The sequence below is a fragment of the Mus caroli genome, unplaced genomic scaffold, assembly GCF_978045245.1.
Source record: "Mus caroli unplaced genomic scaffold, Mus_caroli_1 scaffold_13, whole genome shotgun sequence".
Classification (NCBI taxonomy): domain Eukaryota; kingdom Metazoa; phylum Chordata; class Mammalia; order Rodentia; family Muridae; genus Mus; species Mus caroli.
Genome location: NW_028227268.1, coordinates 17,324,581 through 17,345,000, shown reverse-complemented (window position 1 = coordinate 17,345,000; position 20,420 = coordinate 17,324,581). Strand labels below are relative to the sequence as shown.

Below are 20,420 nucleotides of genomic sequence, written 5' to 3'. Positions count from 1 at the left end.
CACGATTCATTGGCTTCACCACAGAAAGACATAAGAGTCATTCTAGCCATTGTGCCTTTCTGTCATTCTGAGTTGTGTATCCCGGAACCAGACTTAGAACCGCAAGGGGATAGCTTTGGTTTAGGAAGCTAAGCAAGCGTGCGTAACTTTTAACCTAAAGCTGCCTGTTCTTCGCCTTCATTTTCAGAGGAGGGAAATGTGGATTTAAAAGAATGGCTGACGAAGCTGAAAGGGACACCACATTTCAATAAAAGTTCAAGTAAGTGGGAATTCTTTTTAAAAGACAGCTTGAGAAGAATACGTTTATTTTCACAACTTGCACTGAGCAGTTTTCTAGTTTTACTGAGCAGCACACATTTCCACAGCAATTGTGATCTGCCTAAAGAGTCGACAGGGGCCCCGTCATGAGCTTTTCTTGATTTATGGTTTCTGGAATATCTAAAACAAACAAAAAACCAAAAACAAGTGAATAAGTAAAAAAAAAAATTAAGAAAGCCCCTGACTTTGGCTTCTACCAAAACCAAACCAAACCAAATCAACCACCACCACCACCACCACCACCACCAAAACCCAAAACCCAAACCCAAAACAAACCAAAGAAAACAACAGGGAATGCCCCAAAGCTATCTGGAGAATTCATTTTCTGTCCAAGCTGGGATACAAAATGGACGCCATTATCAGTTGGCTCTCAGCCATTTTACTGAAATCCTGAGGAACTAAAGCTATTGTTCCCTTGTTAAATTTACTGTTGAAACATAGGAACATACAGGAAAATACTCAAAGTTACAGAGCTCCCCCAGGCTTTTTCCTCTTCATCCACCATGGCAGTCATGGGACACTGGATATAATCTGGCTGCAATTTATTTTGGTAACTGCCTATCTCCATTTTTAAGAGATGTCTTTAGAACTTTTAAATTATCAAATTTTAAATGAATTGAAACCAGGTTATAAAGCTACAACTACTTTGGATTCTCTGGGTCTGCTTGGAGAAGCCTGTCTTTTGAGAAGGGTTGAAGTAGCTTAATTATCTCTGTAGTCATTGCAAACTTGAAACAGAACCACATTCAAGGTTCAATTTGGATAGCTACAAAGGTACATTGTTCTTCAGATCCGTATTTGGAATGTGTTCAAAATTCACATAGGCAAAATATTTTTTGTTTTGTTTTGTTTTGTTTTGTTTTGTTTTGTTTTGTTTTGTTTTGTTTTGTTTTGTTTTGTTTGAGACAGGATTTCTCTGGGTAGCCTCGGCTTTCCTGAAACGCACTCTATAGACTAAGCTGGCCTCAAACTCAGAGATCCACCTGCCTCTGCCTCCCAAGTGCTGGGACTAAAGGCATACACTACCACTGCCTTTTTTGATATTTTAATAGACAAAAAATATTTTATCCTTGATCCTTTAGAATGGGGCCAATAAGATCTTATAAATAAATTGTTGATAAACTTCTTACAGAGTTAGTATTTATAAAATGGTTACAGACTTTAAGGTGGGTTTTTTTAATCTGAAAATAATTTATGCATATAATTTAAAAAGTAAATATTACATTTTATTGATATATTAATGTCATCTTACTATTATTTGTGTGATATTTTTGTATATTGGTACATACAAGTAGTTCACTTTAAAGAAAATAAATATTTGAGAATAGTCAAACTATGACTAGTTTTTCCAATTTAAAAGGTTTTAAATTACATTTTATTTGATTATTTATTTGTATGTATGTATGAATACCTTGCATGTTTGAAGGTCAGAGGACAACTTGTGGGAGTCAGTTCTCTCCTTCCACCCTGAGGTTCCTGGGGATTGAATTCAGGTCATCAGGCTTGGTAGCAAGTGTGTTTACCTACTGGGCCATCTTGCTGGCTACCAATTTTCTAACTTTTGACTTTTGGATAACTTCAGAATATCTGGAGGAATGTAAACAGATATTTTAAGGTTACCATATAATTTAAATTTTTATTTGATGTTTTTAAAGTTGGGATATAAAAGAATACAGTTCATTAATGGAATTTTCACAAATGCTTGGTTCTTATTGCTCCTCCTTCATCCTCCTCTCCAGTTTCCTGTACCTCCTTTTTGCTCTTCTTCTCCAATGTCTCCTTTTCTGTGTTCATGACATAAGAATTCTATCACCCTTTCCTTTCTCCCAACTCCTTTCTTTAAACCCCTCTTATGGTCCTTTTCTTTTTTCATGATTCATATATCAGCATGCTGTGTGTATGTGTGTGTGTGATATACACATGTTCATAAATTATTAACTCTCAATTTAAACATCTACAATGACTTTAAACATCTACAATGACACTGTGCCCCTTCTTGGAATTGGGAACAAAACACCCATGGAAAGAGTTACAGAGATAAAGTTTGGAGCTGTGAAGAAAGGATGGACCATCTAAAGACTGCCATATCCAGGGATCCATCCCATAATCAGCTTCCAAACGCTGACACCATTGCATACACTAGCAAGATTTTGCTGAAAGGACCCAGATATAGCTGTCTCTTGTGAGACAATGCCGGGGCCTAGCAAACACAGAAGTGGATGCTCACAGTCAGCTATTGGACGGATCACAGGGCCCCCAATGGAGGAGCTAGAGAAAGTACCCAAGGAGCTAAAGGGAACTGCAACCCCATAGGTGGAACATTATTATGAACTAACCAGTACCCCAGAGCTCTTGACTCTAGCTGCATTTGTATCAAAAGATGGCCTAGTCGGCCATCACTGGAAAGAGAGGCCCATTGGACTTGCCAACCTTATATGCCCCAGTACAGGGGATTGCCAGGGCCAAAAAGTAGGAGTGGGTGGGTAGGGGACTGGGGGGGAGTGTATTGGGGACTTTTTGGATAGCATTGGAAATGTAATTGAGGAAAATACCTAATAAAAAAAAATTAAAAAAAAAAAAGAAAAAGTCCAAAGTTCCAAATTAAGAGAAAAAAAAAAAAAAAAAAAAAAAAAAAAAAAAAAAAAAGAGAATTCTATTACCCTTTCCTTTCTCCCAACTCCTTTCTTTAAACCCCTCTTATGGTCCCTTTCTTTTTTTCATGATTCATATACCAGCATGCTGTGTGTATGTGTGTGTGATATACACATGTTCATAAATTATTAACTCTCAATTTAAACATCTACAATGACTTTGTTTCATAGTGGCTACATTTTTGACTATAAAATTAATTACTTTGGTCTTTAAGCTTGACTTCACAATTAATAACCATATTTGGATGAAGAATGGTCTTTCCCACACTGTTTTCCTTTCTTCATAAGTTAAGGAAAATTTGATAGTGTCCTCGGTATTTGGGTGGTGGTGGTTTATATTAGCTGATATTATATGCAAAGCTCTTCTCATAGCTCAGCAAGCGCTGAGTGCAATAAGCGATAGAGGTGTTTGTTATTATGCAGGATGTTTCAAGTGTTTTTCAATTTTCCTACATTGTGTATTTTATTTCCACGTAGAAATACAAGCTCCCATGAAAACTCTGGCCTCCATTAGGAAAAACGAGACAAATTATGATGATCTACCCCACATTTTGAACAGTATGGGGGTTGCATTACCCCAAGATATAATTGAGGCAGCACTGAGGAACATGGCCTACAGAGGTGAGGATTTAATGTTTCTGATCACCTTTACCTCAGTAACACGAGTCGTCTTGAACTGTTCGTGTCTGTGGAGGTGCATTCGCTTCATACATTATCTTGAGCTTTCTTTGACCTTCCACCTGATGAGAGTCTGGACACTGTTATCCAAGGTCCAATTCTATTCTTAGCAACACCTTGCAAAGAAGGATGCACAGCACTAGTGTGTGTGTGTGTGTGTGTGTGTGTGTGGGTGTGTGTTTGCATGGGCATGTGTGCATGTGTGTGTCAGAACGATACTGTGAGTCTGCCTGACTTGGTATATATCTCCACATTTCAAAGCCAAGCCTACAAAGCGCTTTCCAATAGAGCAACTACTCTCGTTACTTGTATACATTATCTTATCACTGACCTTCCCCCTGTTCCCTGACATTTTCCCTTCCAGAGGACGGGAAACTGAACTTAGAAGAGTTTCTGAACCAATTGATCAAGGTGCAGCTTTCATCTATCCCTGAAAGTAAGTTTTTTTTTTTTTTGGTTTAGTTGAATAGAGATAGAAAATGACATGGTGTAGGCCCCTTTCCAGATGGCTGTAAGCTCAATTTCGCATGCCTTTGTGCCACACACTTAATCTTTAGCACAACTGAAGAAGGCCGCAGTACCAGGGAAATGTTAGTTTCTTTCTTGTCTAGACACCAGAGTCTTGTTGCCTATGCTGTCTCACTAAGGGCGTTAGTTAAAAAGAACGAACCATCACCTAGAATTAATTTCCTTGGTTGCCATCAAACTCCACTTATGAGACATAGTAGCATATAATAAATCATTAGTTCTTAACACTAACTATCAGTTCTTCACTAATAACCGAGAGGAAAGTTTTGTTGTCGATATTAAGAGAATTTCTAGCCGGGCGTGGTGGCACACGCCTTTAATCCCAGCACTCGAGAGGCAGAGGCAGGTGGATTTCTGAGTTAGAGGTCATCCTGGTCTACAGAGTGAGTTCCAGGACAGCCAGGGCTACACAGAGAAACCCTGTCTCGAAAAACAAACAAACAAACAAAACAAAAACAAACAAACAAAAAAAACAACCAACCAACCAACCAACCAAACAAACAAACAAAAAAGAGAATTTCTTTGTTGAGATTTTGCTATTTTAACTCGTTATTTTTGTGTCTGGGCCTCTTTTTTTTTTTTCTTTTTCTTTTTTTCTTTTTCTTTTTCTTTTTCTTTTTCTTTTTCTTTCTTTCTGTTTTTCCTTGTAACTAAACTTAGCCTGCTAAAATTTTGACAGTACTGTACAGTGTGTTAAGGGTTTTATTTTAGATTTTTGGTGTTTGTGTTGTTTGAGCTTTCTGGGATTTTGGATGTGTTCTTATTTCCAGTGTCTACAGTACTGAAAACAACAGTGGGATGGATAAGTCTAGTATTAAGCTGAAATTATATCCCCCTCCCTTCATGTTATAGGGGCTTACAGTCTAGCTATTGCTTATTGCTTTGGATAGACATAACTGTACAAATTTGACAAACCAAAAATCATTATGGAGAAAAGGGTTATTTATTTATTTATTTATTTATTTATTTATTTATGTATGTATGTATGTAGAAATGCCTCCTTTGGGGGAATTTCTTTTTCTTTTTTCTTTTTATTAGATATTTTCTTTATTTACATTTCAAATATTATCCCCTTTCCTGGTTTCCCCTCCAAAAACCCCCCTATCCCCTCCCTCCTCCTGCTCACCAACCCACCCACTCCTGCTTCCTGGCCCTGGCATTCCCCTACACTGGAGCATAGAGCCTTCACAGGACCAAGGGCCTGTGAGCATCCACTTCTGTATTAGTCAGACACTAGCAGAGCCTCTCAGGAGACAGCTATATCAGGCTCCTGTCAGCAAGCACTTGTTGTCATCCACAATAGTGTCTGGGTTTGGTGATTGTACATGAGATGGATCCCCAGGTGGGGCAGTCTCTGGATGGTCATTCCTACAGTCTCTGCTCCACACTTTGTCTCTGTAACTCCTTCCATGGGTGTTTTGTTTCCCCTTCTAAGAAGGATTGAATTATCCACACTTTGGTCTTCATTTCATGTGGTTTTTGAATTGTATCTTGGGTATTCCAAGCTTCTGGGCTAATATCCACTTATCATGTGTGTTCTTTTGTTTTTGGGTTGCTTTGGGGGGAATTTCTTAGTAATATACTCTGTCCATTTTATTTTGTATTTGTGTGTGTGTGTGCGTGTGTACATACATGCATGCACATATACACACAGCCATCTGTGTAGGCTTCAAGAGTAAATCAAACCCCTTGGAACTAGAGTTTCAGGTAGTTTGAAGCTGCCTGAAACGGGTGCTAGAAACTGAACTTCGATCTTCTGCAAGAACAGGGAGGTCTCTTCATCACTCAGTCATATCTCCAGCCACCTACCCCATCCCTGCAAAATAAAGAATTACCATAGCTCCTGAAAATAGTATCCATAATGCAATTAGTAGTAAATAAAAAAATGCCCTGAAGCTTAATAGAGAAAACGTTTTGTTTCTTTCTTTGTACAGATAATAAATAGCTTGAGGTAAAATTTATGCCTTACCTACTAGGAGCTGCAGCTCTAAATTTAATGTGTAACTACTTTTTAAAAATGTATTTATTTGATTTGTTTCATTTACTCTCTTTGTACTACACTTTATTTCTATTTCTACATTAAATGCACCGAGTTTTCAGTGATTGTTCAAATTACTATAGCTAATGGATGTTGATGTGTTTTATTTTTCACACACATTCTTGGGACACATTTCTTTTTCCAATAATTTCCCTGTTGATCCAGGGATTGTTTGGAAGTGTGTCACTTGATTCCCTACTTCTAAATTTTAATTTATTGGCATTTTTAATTCCATCATAGAGAACGTATGATGCATAAATATCAATAGCCAATATACTGGTATTTGCTGTATGGTGCAGAATATGATTTTTTTCTGTGTGCACTTAAAAACAGTGTGTGTGCTTCAGTCAGAGAGCATGGCTGACAGTTTTCTCAGCTCTTCTCCGTCTGTCAGTTTCTGAGAGGGAAACACTAAAATCCCAATCATGATTATTGCATTTTCCGTGCTACTCTTGAATGTCACTGATCTCCTTCAATGCCTCGTGCCTTCACTCTTTGCGTGCCCCTTCTTGGTGACCATGTCTTTCTAATGAGAAGGCTGCATTTACCATTTTGAGAAAAAAAAAATCACTTCCCTGCCCCACAGCTGCTGAAAACCTAGCTTGCCACAGTACAGTTATAACCCTTTTCCCACTGGAATTGAATATGATAGGAAGATAGTCCTTGATTTTCTATGTTCTCATAGCTTTTCTTTTTATTGTCTCCTAGGTGATAGGGTTGATGATGGCAAACTAAATACTTTTCTAAGTAGCGTGACAGCCGTGATGTCAGTTAGTAAATATTGTGAAAAGCTGAAGGTACATAATAGACATGGCTCACGTGGCTCACGTTCTGAGAAGTCCTTTTACCCATGAAAATTCCTTTGCTAATAAAATTGCATAAAAAGAGCCATCAAGAGCTGAAGAGGGTGGAGGAAATCATCAAACATGACTAGGTTAAACAGTACAGTCTGCCAAGACAACAGCAGATTTACTAGAAACCTTTCCTTGCCTACTTTAGAAGGCCCTCAGATGCATGACAAGAACCCATAGACACAGTACCTAAGCAGGACAAAATTGAAATTAAAAAAACAAAGTAGAATCTTAATTCATTAACTTCATCAAAACGGAAGGCTGCCAGCATATGCCGTTTGAACACCAGAGCTTTCTGAAGCCTTATGGCAGCAGCAGTAGGTTTATAGAGATGCCGGTCTGTTCTCGGCTGTGAGGCAGGTGCTGAGCTGGGACTGTTCCTTGGTTTCCTGATCTGAGGTGCAATCCAGGGTCACTCATTGTATTTACTTATGGATCTCTCTTGAGTTTCCTTTGATCCTGTTTCAATGGACTTTGATGACCCTAACAGGGAACAAAGTACCTATTCTGGCCCTCACTTGGGTTTGTTGTTAATTCCCTTATGAGAAGTTGAATCACGTCCTTTTGACAGGAGTATATATCAGTAATGATGCCATATCCTCTCTGTTCATTGTATTAAGAAATGCATGACATTAGGCCTCCCTTTATTGATGGTCACTTTGTTTTTATACTTAGGTGATAGTCTTATACCTTGTGTATGCTCTTTGTCCTTTATAGAGATTGAGAAAACCTGGCAGAGTATTTGAAAGCAGTTAAATATCTTAATTATCATTAAACTTTCTCATACTGTGTTCAGTCTTTTTATAATGCAGATTTGAATCTATTTTTACAACTGTGATAGCCAAATGTTAATTTTCTAACCTCATCATTCATTTTGTAATTGGTAAATTAATTTCTAAAGAGTGTTTTTTCTTTATGTTTTTATATTTTCCGTTTAATGTAAAAATTTTTCTTCTTCATTTATTCATTTATATATTCTATTTATTCTTCTTAGTATGAACTCTTTGCCATGGGCTACTCATTCTTATTTTAATTCTTGACACTTATTTATTTGTGTGTGTGTATGTGTGTGTGTGTGTGTGTGTGTGTGTATGTATGTGGGTGTGTGGTGGCACACCTGTAGAAGTCAGAGCACAATTTGTAGGAGTTGATGCTTGCCTTTCACTGTGGGCACTGAGGTTCCAACTTAGGTCATCAGGTACCTTTACCAGCTGAACAATCTCATTCCTGTTTTACTTTTATACAGAAGGCCTTTTGCACTTCTTTTTAAAAAATGTTTTTTTTTTTTTTGTTGTTGTTGTTGTCGTCGTCATCGTTGCTGTTGCTTCAAGGCAGGATTCCTCTGTGCAGTCCTGGCTGTCCTGGAACTCACTCTTCTTCCCTTGGTTTCTCAAGGAAGTTTGTATGGTGGTACCTTTTAGTGTTCCTAATAGGCTAGATGTCATAGGCCAAATTTTCTTAGTATACAGGTAGTCAGAGTGGTAGCTCACTCAAATTGACTACTTGACATCTTTTTGCCAGATAATAAAAAAAAATCCACAATGCCCCATTTTCTTGTACTTGCTAAAAAATGTTTTCACTCTATGTTCTTTCTTATGTCTTCTTGATAAGCTATGAGAGATACTGAGAAACTTGCATGTTGATTTTGGTGGCATATTTATGCATTAGAGAAATGCATGACTGATTCATTATCTCTAAGAAACAAAATCTTTTAAAAATATATTTAATATTTTAAATTATGTGTTTATGTCTCTGGATGGGTATGTACATATAAGTACACGTGCCAGCAGAGGCCAGAGGCGTCAGATCTCTCTGGCTCTGGATGTTAGGTGGCTGTGAACCTTATGATGTGGGTGCTTGGGACCGAACTCAGGTCCTCTGCAAGAGCAGCACATGCTCTCAATCGCTGAGTCATCGCGCCAGCCCAGAAAAACAAAACCAAAAAGGAAACCTCGTTAATGATTTTTTGGAGACTCTTTATGCTTCTATATGTATTTGGAATTGAATAAAGTCGCATTTTGAGTTACTTTATATGTTTCAGTATTGCCATGATTAACATTCATGATTTTACCAAGGTTGACAGAACTATTTACATTTTGAATCTAATTTCTTATTTTATAGTTGCTAATAAAGTGACATAGATAGGGGTAAGATATAGAAAGGAATCTATGGATAAATGAAGCATATGTTAATTAATTAATTAACTAAGAAACTGCCTAATATCTAGCTAATGTTAGATATTATATGCTATGGGTAAGAGATATAGAGGAGTAAAGTTTAATTAAAATGTTTTAGTAGCTTTATTCATTTCATTTTATGTGTGAATGTTTTGCCTACATGTATGTATGGACACCACACATGTGCTTGGTGCCCTTGAAAGTTAAAAGGGGTCATTGAATCCCCTGAAAACTAAAGTTATAGATGGTTGTAAACAGTACGTGGGAGTTGGGACTTGAACCTGGGTCCTCTGCAAGAGCAAGTGTTTTTCACCATGAAACCATCTGTCCAGCTCCTAAATTGGAATTTTAAACTAATAATACTATCTGTGACAATACTCTTTTAATATATTTTAAAATGTGTATGTGCTTTGGCAAAAAATAGAAACAACACAGCAATTTAAAATACCCATTTTGTTTCTTGAACGCTAGTTTGTGATGGTTGGCTTCACATGGAAATTTGTTGCTGCTGCTTACGGATTAGACTTTTCATGTCTATTGGCTGCTCTATGTCTGCTAAAAATAGCGGTGCTATGTCATTGTTTTTTAATTCTAAGAAAGTTTAATACATAACTATAAATAAATTTTAAACAATTTAGACTTCTAGAACACCAGGAAGCACAGGAGATCCCCCCACTCAGAAGACTCATTTATAGTAATATTTGCAATCCAAAACATTCCTGTAGGACTGGAGATGCAACTCATTTGGGGAATATTGGCCTAGCATGCACAGAGCCCTAAGTTCCAGTCCTAGCACCATAGAGCAGGCATATTAGACAATTATATAACCAAGATATTATATTGAATTAAAAGGGTTTTTTTTAAAAACTATTTTCACAATTGTGGGAGTTGAACTTAGGACCTTGCTCATGCTAAGCAAGTTCTCTGCCACTGAGCTACATCACCAGCCATTCATTTAACTGTGATTCATGTTGGAAAGTGTAACAGAGACCCAGGGACAGTTTTCTTCTATTTCAAAAAGTATGTAGCACTTACATAGACATCCTACTTTTATTTTATTTTGATTTCATGTTTTCATTAATTCTCTTAGGTCGTGCTTCCTTAGAAGAAAAGATTGATGCCAGCAATGTGGTTGACATTTTGAAAAGCATGGACATAACACTCACCGACCAGGAGAAGGAGGCTCTTTTTGAACACCTGCCAGTTCCTGGTGAGGCTCCAAAACATCTCATAGTAGTTAATCTTACTGGGTTTGTTTGTTCTGAGATCTCCCTGTGGGAGTTTCTAATACGAATTGGAAGCATCTAAGCTAGCTCCTTTTCAAAAGCAATCACTACACAACCACGAAAGTCTTGCTTCTTATTGTTTGAGAGGGTGAGAGGATGTGAGTAGCTGGCTTATCCTGCTGCCCCGTTAATTCTCCCTAAAGCACAGCTCTTCAAAGGCTACCCTGCTCTTCAAGAAAGCATCCAATGGTTATCAGCTTTTATCTTAAGGTCTTTGATCTGTTTTGAACTAGTGTTTGTGCAGGGTGAGAGATGGGGAACATTCTACATGTCGATATCCAGTTTCTCCTGCATCAGTCGCCACTTGATAAAGAGGGTATAGGTTTTTCAGTGTATGTTGTTGGTACCATTGTCAAGAATGAAGTAGCTAGAGCCGCTTGGGCTTTTTCTTCTTTTTTTTCTGTTTGCCCACATGTCTGGTTTTTTTTTTTTTTTTTTTTTGCCAGTATCATGCTATTTTGGTTAAATATAGTTTGTTTAAAGTCAGGAATTAAGATACCTCCAGCACTGTTCTTTTTGCTCAGGATTATTTTTGACTATCCGGAGTCTTTTGTGTTTGCATACAAATTTTAAAATTATTTTGTCCATTTCTGTGAAGAATGTCACTGGATTTTTTTCATTATGATAACTTTGAGTCTGTAGATTGCTGTTGTTTATATGGCCAATTTTACACAATTCTGTTACTCTGTCAGTATGGGAGGTTTTCCCATCTCTTACTGTCTTCCACAGGTTTTCTCTTCAGTGCCTTATAGTCACTATAAAGGTCTTTAATATCTTTGGTTAAGATTTTTGCCTACCTATTGTTTTTCTTGAATATTAATTTGAAGGATTGAATAGAGTCATTAAGGGCTTCTCAAGTTTCCCTCTAAAACCTCACCAGCCAGGCCTTCAACACCTTATTGCTCTCACAGTTATTCTTCAAGTTCCTACAACAGCTCAATAAGCTTTGAACACGTGATGGCTTTCCCAACGTCCTTCCACAATTCTCCCATAAGCAACACTGTCAGGTCTGTTGCAGTAGTAAACCACTCTCAGGTAACAATTTCTGTCTTAGTTAGAGCTTCTATCACTATGAGAAAACACCAAAACAAGAAGTCACATAGTGGAGGAGTGGTTTATTTCTGCTTACAACTTCTGGGTCATATTCCATGACTGAGAGAAGTAAGGGCAGGAAGTCAAGTCAGAAACCTGGAGGCAGGAACAGAAGCAGAAACCATTGAGGAGTACTGCTTTTCATGGCTTGGTTGGCCTGCTTTCTCATACAGCTCAAGATGGCCTGCCTAGGGTTGGCACGACCCACAGTAGGATGTGCTAGGCTCCCCCACACCAATCATTAATCAAGAAAATGCTCAACAGATGTGCCTATAGGCCAATCTTACAGGTACTGTCCTCACTTGAAAAATCCCTCTTTCCAAATGACCCTGGCTTGTGTTAGGCTGACATAAACTAACAAATACACTGTATAATTCAGATTTCTTTCTACACAGATAAGTATCAGGACAATATAGAAGCTAAATGTTAATATTAGTTTATACTGTCATAACTTCTAACTTTGCAAATGAAAGTCATGTCATATTCCCATAACTTATTTTTAAAGACCTCCAAATGTGAAAAACAGAAACAGACCCCTGTTTTTTCCCTCTCCATATATTCAGGAGTACATTTTTAACTGTTCTCTGTGAAAAGCTCTTCTTCATAGCTCTGTAATTCTTTATGGCCCTGTAAACTCCCAAGGTCATGTGATGTTATAATCAGCATACTTATATCCAAACATTAAATAGGGAAAATATGTGTATTATTACTCTTCTTTACATGAGAACAATAAGTATAGAATCTGATTCTCTTACTGTCAAAAGTATTCAAGTCAGTGGTTGTCATTTTTTGAGGATATACCGTGTGCTAGGCATGGGGTTAAGCACGTCATTGTTTATCAGCTCTGAGACAGGTGCTGTTGGGTTCTCTGTTTTAGAAGTGGGGAAGCAGAGCTATAAGAGATGGGGAAATATGTGAATTTATGTGAACTACATGAAAGTATGTGAATTTACTTCTTAGGCGATGAAGGCATAGATATGGAAACATTGATCGGTGCTGTGAAGATGCTCAAAGGTAAGTACATCATCATATGAGACCACGTGAGACCATGTGAGACCACGTGAGGCCGATAAGAGCGCTGTGCTCATTCTTTATTATTTTAATTTTTTTATTTTGTGGATTGGATTCTTTTAAAGTATATGTTAGTTACACAAACATGCATGTGACTTACGTTGATCAGAACCACCACAACGTTTAGCCCTGTTGTGTCGTCTCCTTTTTCTCAAATCTCTTTTATACCTTACAAGCCCTCCTTTTCCTTTTATGTCCTGTTCCTTTTTTAAGCTTTATAAAGTCCACATGAGACTTTTTTTGAGTATAGCTTATTTTGTTTAACTTGGTGATCTCTAGTTTTCATCCATTTTACTTCAAATGAAAAAAAAATCTGTCTTCTTTATCGCTAATAAAACTTAATGGCTGAATAAAACTCTGTTGTGCTTATCAACCACATTTCTCTATATATTAATTCAGTGATGGACATTTGCTGGTTTTGTAACCTGGCTATTGTAAGTGGCTACAAAAAAACATAGTACCTAATTATAGCTGAACTTCATACTTTTGGATATCACTTAGAAATATAAAACTGGATCAAATGAAAACTTTTGTGTTTTTTTTTCCCCCAAAGAAATGCCATACTGAGTTCCATAGTGGTTAGAATAATTTACATCCCCACAATGGATATATAACTGTTCCTTTCCCCCTAGTTCCTTGTCACAATTGTTATTTTAATATTGTTTAAAAATAATTTAGTTCTTTATTAAATTGGTTATGTTTACTACCTATTGAAGTGACTGTAAACTAAGATGCAGAGGCTTGGAGAGATGTCTCAATTACTGCGAGCATCAGCTGGTCTTCCAGAGGACTCAAGTTTGGTTCTTGTTTGTTTTTTGTTTTTTGAGTCAGAATTTATCTGTATAGCTCTGGCTGTCCTGGAACTCACTCTGTAGACCAGGCTGGCCTTGAACTCAGAAATCCACCTGCCTCTGCCTCCCAAGTGCTGGGATTAAAGGCATGCGCCACCACTGCCTGGCTCAAGTTCGCTTCTTAACATCTACAGGAGGCTGACAAATGTTTGTAACTCCAGTCCCAGGAGGTCTGATGACCTCCTCTGGGCTTTGTGGGCACTGGATACATGTGACACACAGTCATACATGCAAGCAAAATACCCATATGCATAAAAAAACCTAGAAAAATAAATGACAGAGAGACAGCCCAGTGGCTAAGAGTACTGACTGTTCTTCCAGAGGTCCTGAGTTCAATTCCCAGCAACCACATGGTGGCTCACAACCATCTGTAATGGGATCTGATGCCCTCTTCTGGTGTGTCTCAAGACAGCTTCAGTGTACTCATATACATAAAATAAATAAGTCTTATAAAAAGTAAACGGCCAGCAAAAGTTAAAAAGGAAAAGAAATCATCTATTTTGCACCCTCCTCATGTGACTTCCCTACAGAAAACTGCTTTTAAAAGGACCCGGTCTTAGTTCTTTCCTAATCAATTCCATAGGTTTAAGTGATATCCTTACAGTGCTGTTCATAGTTACAGTAGTAACTGCCAAGCTTCTTGATTGTCTCACTCTTTTATAGTCTTAAGAATTATTAAAGCTCCCAAAGACCTCTTGTTCATATAGGCTTTACCTATTAATATTTATTAAATTAGAATTAGAAAAAATAAAAATATCTACATAATTTGTTAAAAATAATAATACCAAAAAAATTACCTTTGCACATAAATTGTATGCTTTTTATAAAAACTTTTTTTTTTAATTTAGTGAGTACAAGTGTTCTACAGTTTTGCCAGTATCTTATTGGATTGCCATATCTTCTTGAATTTGACAGGGTAGCATATATTCTGATGAAATATATGACAAAAAAATGTGGCCTGACTGGTGGGAATGTAAATGAGTACAGTCAGTGTAGAAAGGTATGGACATAGGAAGAAAAAGTTAGCAGTAAGACTTCCATGTGATCCATGACTGAGTTCATAGACAAAGGAAAGCTTAACCACAATCACCAAATTATGGAATCAGCTCTCAGTGGCTGAGTAGATAAAACACGGTATTTTCTCATATTAAGGCTTTATTAAGCTGTACAATGAAACAACATGGTGTTGTTTTCAGGAAAATGGATGGAATTTGAGGTCATCATGTGAGTGACATAAGCCAGTTTCAAAGTCAGGGGCCCCCTAAGCTTCTCTGACACAGATACTGGGCTCCTGGGGGATAGGGTCAGAAGCCATTTAAATTCTGTCTAGGGGATTTGGGAAGGAGAAAGACAAGAGCACGTGCCATCATTGCCACCTGTTAGGTCACTTTTGAGAATATTTTAATAGGAATTAAAAAAACTCACATTTTATGGGTTCATCTTATTCTAGTGTATTTTTTTAAGATTATTGAATGATAAAATGAAGATTTATATTGTTAATGTGATCTAATAATATAAAATATCCACAGAAAACTCAATGTGTGGAATATTTTAATAGTATCCACATGAATTATTGTCTGTGTTACTATATAGTACTCAGTTTTTCCTGTCCTTAGTCATTTACCATGATCCACTAGAGAACAGTTATGAAAAACAGTTTCTGCTTTGACTATTCTACTGAACAATTCTCAACTTTTTATTCTCTACAACAGTAAGACTTTGTATTTTCATAACTAGAAACCATTATAAAATTACCTCTTGTATGATTCACTTTTCTATATCCTCAAAGAAAAAATTGATGTTGCTAATCTGTCCAACTTCCTGGGTGATATGGGTGTCGAGCTTTCAAAAGAGGAACAAAGCGACCTCCTTAATCATCTCCCAGTCAGTGGTGAGCACTTCAATTATTTTAATGCCTTTCAAATATAACTTTCAGAGTTAATTATAAAGAATGCTGACATTGAACAATTACATTTATGTGTTTCATTTATCATTTAGTTACTTGAAAGTATACAGAACTATCTGGTAATAAAGGAGGGATTGTGTTTGTATGTGTTTATAATTTGGACGTTTAAATAAATGATAAGGTTATTAAACATAAAGTAGTCAGACCCTAATACTACAAACTAACACAGAAACACCATTGGGGTCATTAGGAAACCTAATGTAGTAGGGGAAAAAGGACAGGAGAGGGCGTGGAGACAGGCGAGCGAGAGGGAAACAAGAGGAGATGGTCCATCTTGGTTGATGGCTTAGTCCCTGGGAGCTCTTGGTTGATATTGTTGTTCTTCCTATGGGGTTGCAAACTCCTTAAAGCCCTTCAGTACTTTCTCTAACTACTCTATTGGGAACCCCGCACTCAGTCCAATGGTTGGCTGCGAGCATCTGCCTCTGTATTTGTAAGGCTCTGCCAGGGCCTCTCAGAAGATCCTATATCAGGCTCCTGTCAGCATGCACTTCTTGGCATCCACAATAGTCTCTGGGTTTGGTAACTGTATATGGTATGAATCCCAAGGTGTGGCAGCCTCTGGATGGCCTTTCCTTCAGTCTCTGATCTACACTCTATCTCCATATTTATTCCTGTGAGTATTTTGTTTTTCTTCTAAGAAGGACCAAAGCACCCACACTTTGGTCTTCCTTCTTCTTGAGCTTCAAGTAGTCTGCAAATTGTATCTTGAGTATTTAGAGCTTTTGGGATAATATCCACTTATCAGTGAGTGTATACCATGTGTGTTCTTTTGTGACTGGGTTACCTCACTCAGGATGATATTTTCTAGTTCCATCCATTTGCCTAAGAATTTTATGAATTCATCATTTTTAATAGCTGAGAAGTACTCCACTGTATAAATGTACCACATTTTCTGTATCCATTCCTCTGTTGAGGGACATCTGGGTTCTTTCCAGCTTCTGGTTATTATAAATAAGGCTGCTATGAACATAGTGGAGCATGTGTCCTTCTTACCAGTTGGAGCATCTACTGCCCAGGATCTTCTGGCTTTCATAGTCTCTGGTGAGAAGTCTGGTGTAATTCTGATAGGTCTGCCTTTATATGTTACTTGACCTTTTTTCCCTTACTGCTTTTAAATTCTTTCTTTGTTTAGTGCATTTGGTGTTTTGATTATTATGTGACAGGAGGAATTTCTTTTCTGGTCCAGTCTATTTGGAGTTCTGTAGGCTTCTTGCATGTTCATTGGCATCTCTTTCTTTAGGCTAGGGGAGTTTTCTTCTATAATTTTTTGAAGATATTTACTGACCCTTTGACTTGGGAACCTTCATTCTCTTCTATACCTATTATTCTTAGGTTTGGTCTTCTCATTGTGTCCTGGATTTCCTGGATGCTTTGGGTTAGGAGCTTTTGCATTTTAAGTCTTCTTTGACTGTTGTGTCAATGTTTTCTATGATATCTTGTGCACCTGAGATTCTCTTTTCTATCTCTTGTATTCTGTCAGTAATGCTTGTATCTATGACTCCTGATCTCTTTCCTAGGGTTTCTAACTCCAGGGTCGTCTCCCTTCATAATTTCTTCATTTTTTTATTTCCATTTTTAGATCTTGGATGGTTTTGTTCATTTCCTCGCCTATTTGATTGTTTTCCCTGTAACTCTTTAAGGGATTTTTGTGTTTCCTCTTTAAGGGCTTCTACTTGTTTATCTGTGTTTTTCTGTATTTCTTTAAGGGAGTTATTTATGTCCTTCTTAAAGTCCTCTATCATCATCATGAGAAATTATTTTAGATCCAAATCTTGCTTTTCCTGTGTGATGGTGTATCAGGTACTTGTTGTGGTGGGAGAGTTGGATTCTGATGATGCCAGGTAACCTTGGTTTCTGTTGCTTTTGTGCTTGCCTCCGCCAACTGTTTATCTCTAGTTCTACCTGCCCTGGCTATATCTGACTGGAGCCTGTCCTCCTTGTGATCCTGGTTGTGTTAGAACTCCTCAGAGTTCAGCTGTCTCTCTGATCTTGTGATTCCAGGATCCTGTGATCCTGAGATCCTGGGTATGTCAGAGTTCCTGGGAGTCAAGCTTCTTCTGGGACCCTGAGATTCTGGTGTGACCAAGGATCTTGGGATCCTGTAATTCTGTGATGCTGGGTATGTTAGAGCTCCTGGAAGTGGATCTTCCTCTAGGTGTTGTGGGACTGGCTGAGGAGTTTGCACCCAAGTTAAACCAGTGCAGACCAGAAGGAACCCAGGCCACTGGTGGTTCCTGCGTTCCTGGATTCCACTGACCTCAGTTCCTCCCAGTGGTGTTGGAACAGATGCTATATCCTCCTCACCTCGATCCTATGGTCCTGGGCATGTTAGAGCGCCTGGGAGTGGAGCTTCCTCTGGGTATTGTGGGACTGGTTGTGGAGTTTGTGCCCAAGATAAACCAGTGCAGACCGGAAGGATGAGATTTATTTTTAATTTGCTCATATATTACATGCTAAGAACTATACTGGGCTCAAGAAATACAAAGAAGGATTAAGTCTATTTTCACTAGCATAGAATGTATAATTTACTTGGAAGCAGGATGAAATATGAAAAAAACTTATGTAGTAAGTTTTAAAAGTGCCACAGTATTTTTGGCGTGGTGGGAAGGAAGGAAAGTTGAAGGAAATGATGTTTGTATTCAGGCACCTGTAAGGAATTGAATCAGATAAGGAAGGGTTTCCTTCTCATTTATTTTTAGGAAGTTAGGGCTATAAAAGTAGGCAAAGCCATATATTAGGGGGTCTGTACTTCATCCTATAGGTCAAAGTGTAGGAAGAGCCACCAAAGAATTTCTTGGTTGTGAATAGCATCATGCTTTGTCCATTCTCCTCCAAAACTTACTGGACCAAGGACGACAGATTGTAATTAGAGAGCCATTTTAAATTACAGATACATTTTCACATACTTGTGAGAGTTAGATACCGTGAAACTATCTACACCGTGTTCACCTAAGTGTCTCTAAAGAACAAATAGTGTGATGAGTGTGCACAGTAGGGCGCTATATTCCACCTTTGAAAAGGAGGACATCCTGCATTTGCAATAACAAGGTAGACCTGAAAGACAACATGCAAAGAGATATAAACTGCCAGGGGCCTGCCCGGGCCTTAGGAACGGAGACTCAGGTCAAAAGACTGGTGATCTCCAGCTTTGTAGGATACTTAACTTCTTATTGTTCTGCGCTGAACACTTAACTCTATAATACTGTTCTGTGCTTCATTAAGCACTGGGGAAGCTTAACTCTTTATCTCTCTTATTATTTACTTTCTTATTCTCTGTGCTTGAATGAACACTGGAAAGCTTAACACTTATTTTTATAAACTTACTCTATAATTCTCTGGCAGTTAACTGTGCCATATAGCAGTGGGGGGTTCAGTAGAGGATTTATTGCTAAGGCTCCTTTCTCTCTTGCCCAGAAGCCTCACCTCTCTTTGGCCAGGTGGCTTGGAGCAATTAACCAAGAAAAGAAAGTCATGCTCGCATAAAAAACAAAACAAAACAAAATAAAACGTTTATACAGACAGTGTGCTCAGAACCTCACACATTTATACAGACACACAGACACAGTCACGTTTTTTGTCGAACCTGACCATCTGTCTCGTCTCTTCCACAAGTATTTTTGCATATGTACATAATGCACACACACACAGAAACACACATTTAATGGATGGAGCAATAGCCCCCATGAGCAGGTTTCATTGAGCAAACACCAGCGCAGAAAGAACTCACTCATTCTGGATGAAAAATAAGCTCCAACCTTTATTGCTCAGGGAAAGCAAAAACTATCTTTTTATTGAATATTAAGAAGCCCGGTCCTTGTCAGTGAGAAAGAACCTGCTGTTAAGAAAAACCCTGTCTCATGGTAAGAAGCAGCCTGCCTGGTTTCTCTGCTCTGTTCTGCTCTCTCTGTGCTCTTATTGTCATTGTTCCTAAGTCTTGTACTTTTTCAAGTACATGATCCCATGGTATTCTAAGCATCTTTTTTTTTTTAATTCACAATAAATTCAATCCTAAATCCAAATCATAAATTAAATAAGATGCTACAACAGAGATATTTACATGTGTTTTCACTAAGACAAGTTGTTAAATTAAACATTCATTTTCTGTCACTAGCTCCACAGGTTCATTAAGAGTTTAAAAAAATAATCCTTATGTCTTAGGTTAGCATGGTTTTGTCAAGAGGCAAATCATCTGCCTTGTGTCTCATTAGTATTGAAGTTCTGTATAGATAAGCCAGAGAATATTTTACATTCTCTTATTGCACCTACAATAAATTAATCATTCCCAGTTTATGACCTTTAGTTATCAGATAAGGGCTTTCCAGCCAACCCAGAAGGAATGTTTTCCCTGATCATAAACCCATTTAAGCCTTCTTTCTATTTTAGTGCAATTAGTTCATTACACATGAAGGTTTACAGAGCCCTAATTGCAGACTTTTCTATAGAGGGTTCTTAATTACTGGTATAAATTTAGGGATTCTGTAGCATCATTATCAGGAATTATGAAATCATCAATTTGTCTACATGGCATTGCTACAAGAGAGTACATCTTCACTTATCTGCAGAAAATCTGCCCAATAGGACAGATCAGGAATTATTAGACTAATTTAATAATGACAGGAAAGGCATATCAGCATTAAGAATGAAGCCTGAGATGAGATTTCTGAAGGCCTTGCAGTTTAGAATTTACCCATTGAAGACTGCAAGAATAGTGAGCCATCTCCAGGAAAGTCATTTGCTAGCTCTTGGCTCTTTCAGATGGCTCCTGACACTAAACCAGACACAGAAAGACAAATACCACTTATGTGTTTGCTAGGCCTCACAGTCAGCTATTGGACGATCACAGGGCCCCCAATGGAGGAGCTAGAGAAAGTATCCAAGGAGCTAAAGAGATCTGCAACCCTGTAGGTGCA

At 37.9% G+C, this 20,420-nt stretch overlaps 1 protein-coding gene across 1 annotated transcript in view; it reads left to right on the top strand.

Moving 5' to 3' along the window:
* Window positions 1-20,420, top strand: part of Efcab3 (EF-hand calcium binding domain 3) — a 418,970-nt gene that overhangs the window by 89,786 nt on the left and 308,764 nt on the right. The window contains exons 34-39 of the mRNA XM_085829216.1: window positions 188-259; window positions 3,447-3,590; window positions 4,012-4,083; window positions 10,332-10,451; window positions 12,580-12,633; window positions 15,331-15,432. Of these exons, the coding sequence (XP_085685342.1) occupies window positions 188-259; window positions 3,447-3,590; window positions 4,012-4,083; window positions 10,332-10,451; window positions 12,580-12,633; window positions 15,331-15,432 (564 nt within the window). The remainder of the gene's footprint in view (window positions 1-187; window positions 260-3,446; window positions 3,591-4,011; window positions 4,084-10,331; window positions 10,452-12,579; window positions 12,634-15,330; window positions 15,433-20,420) is intronic.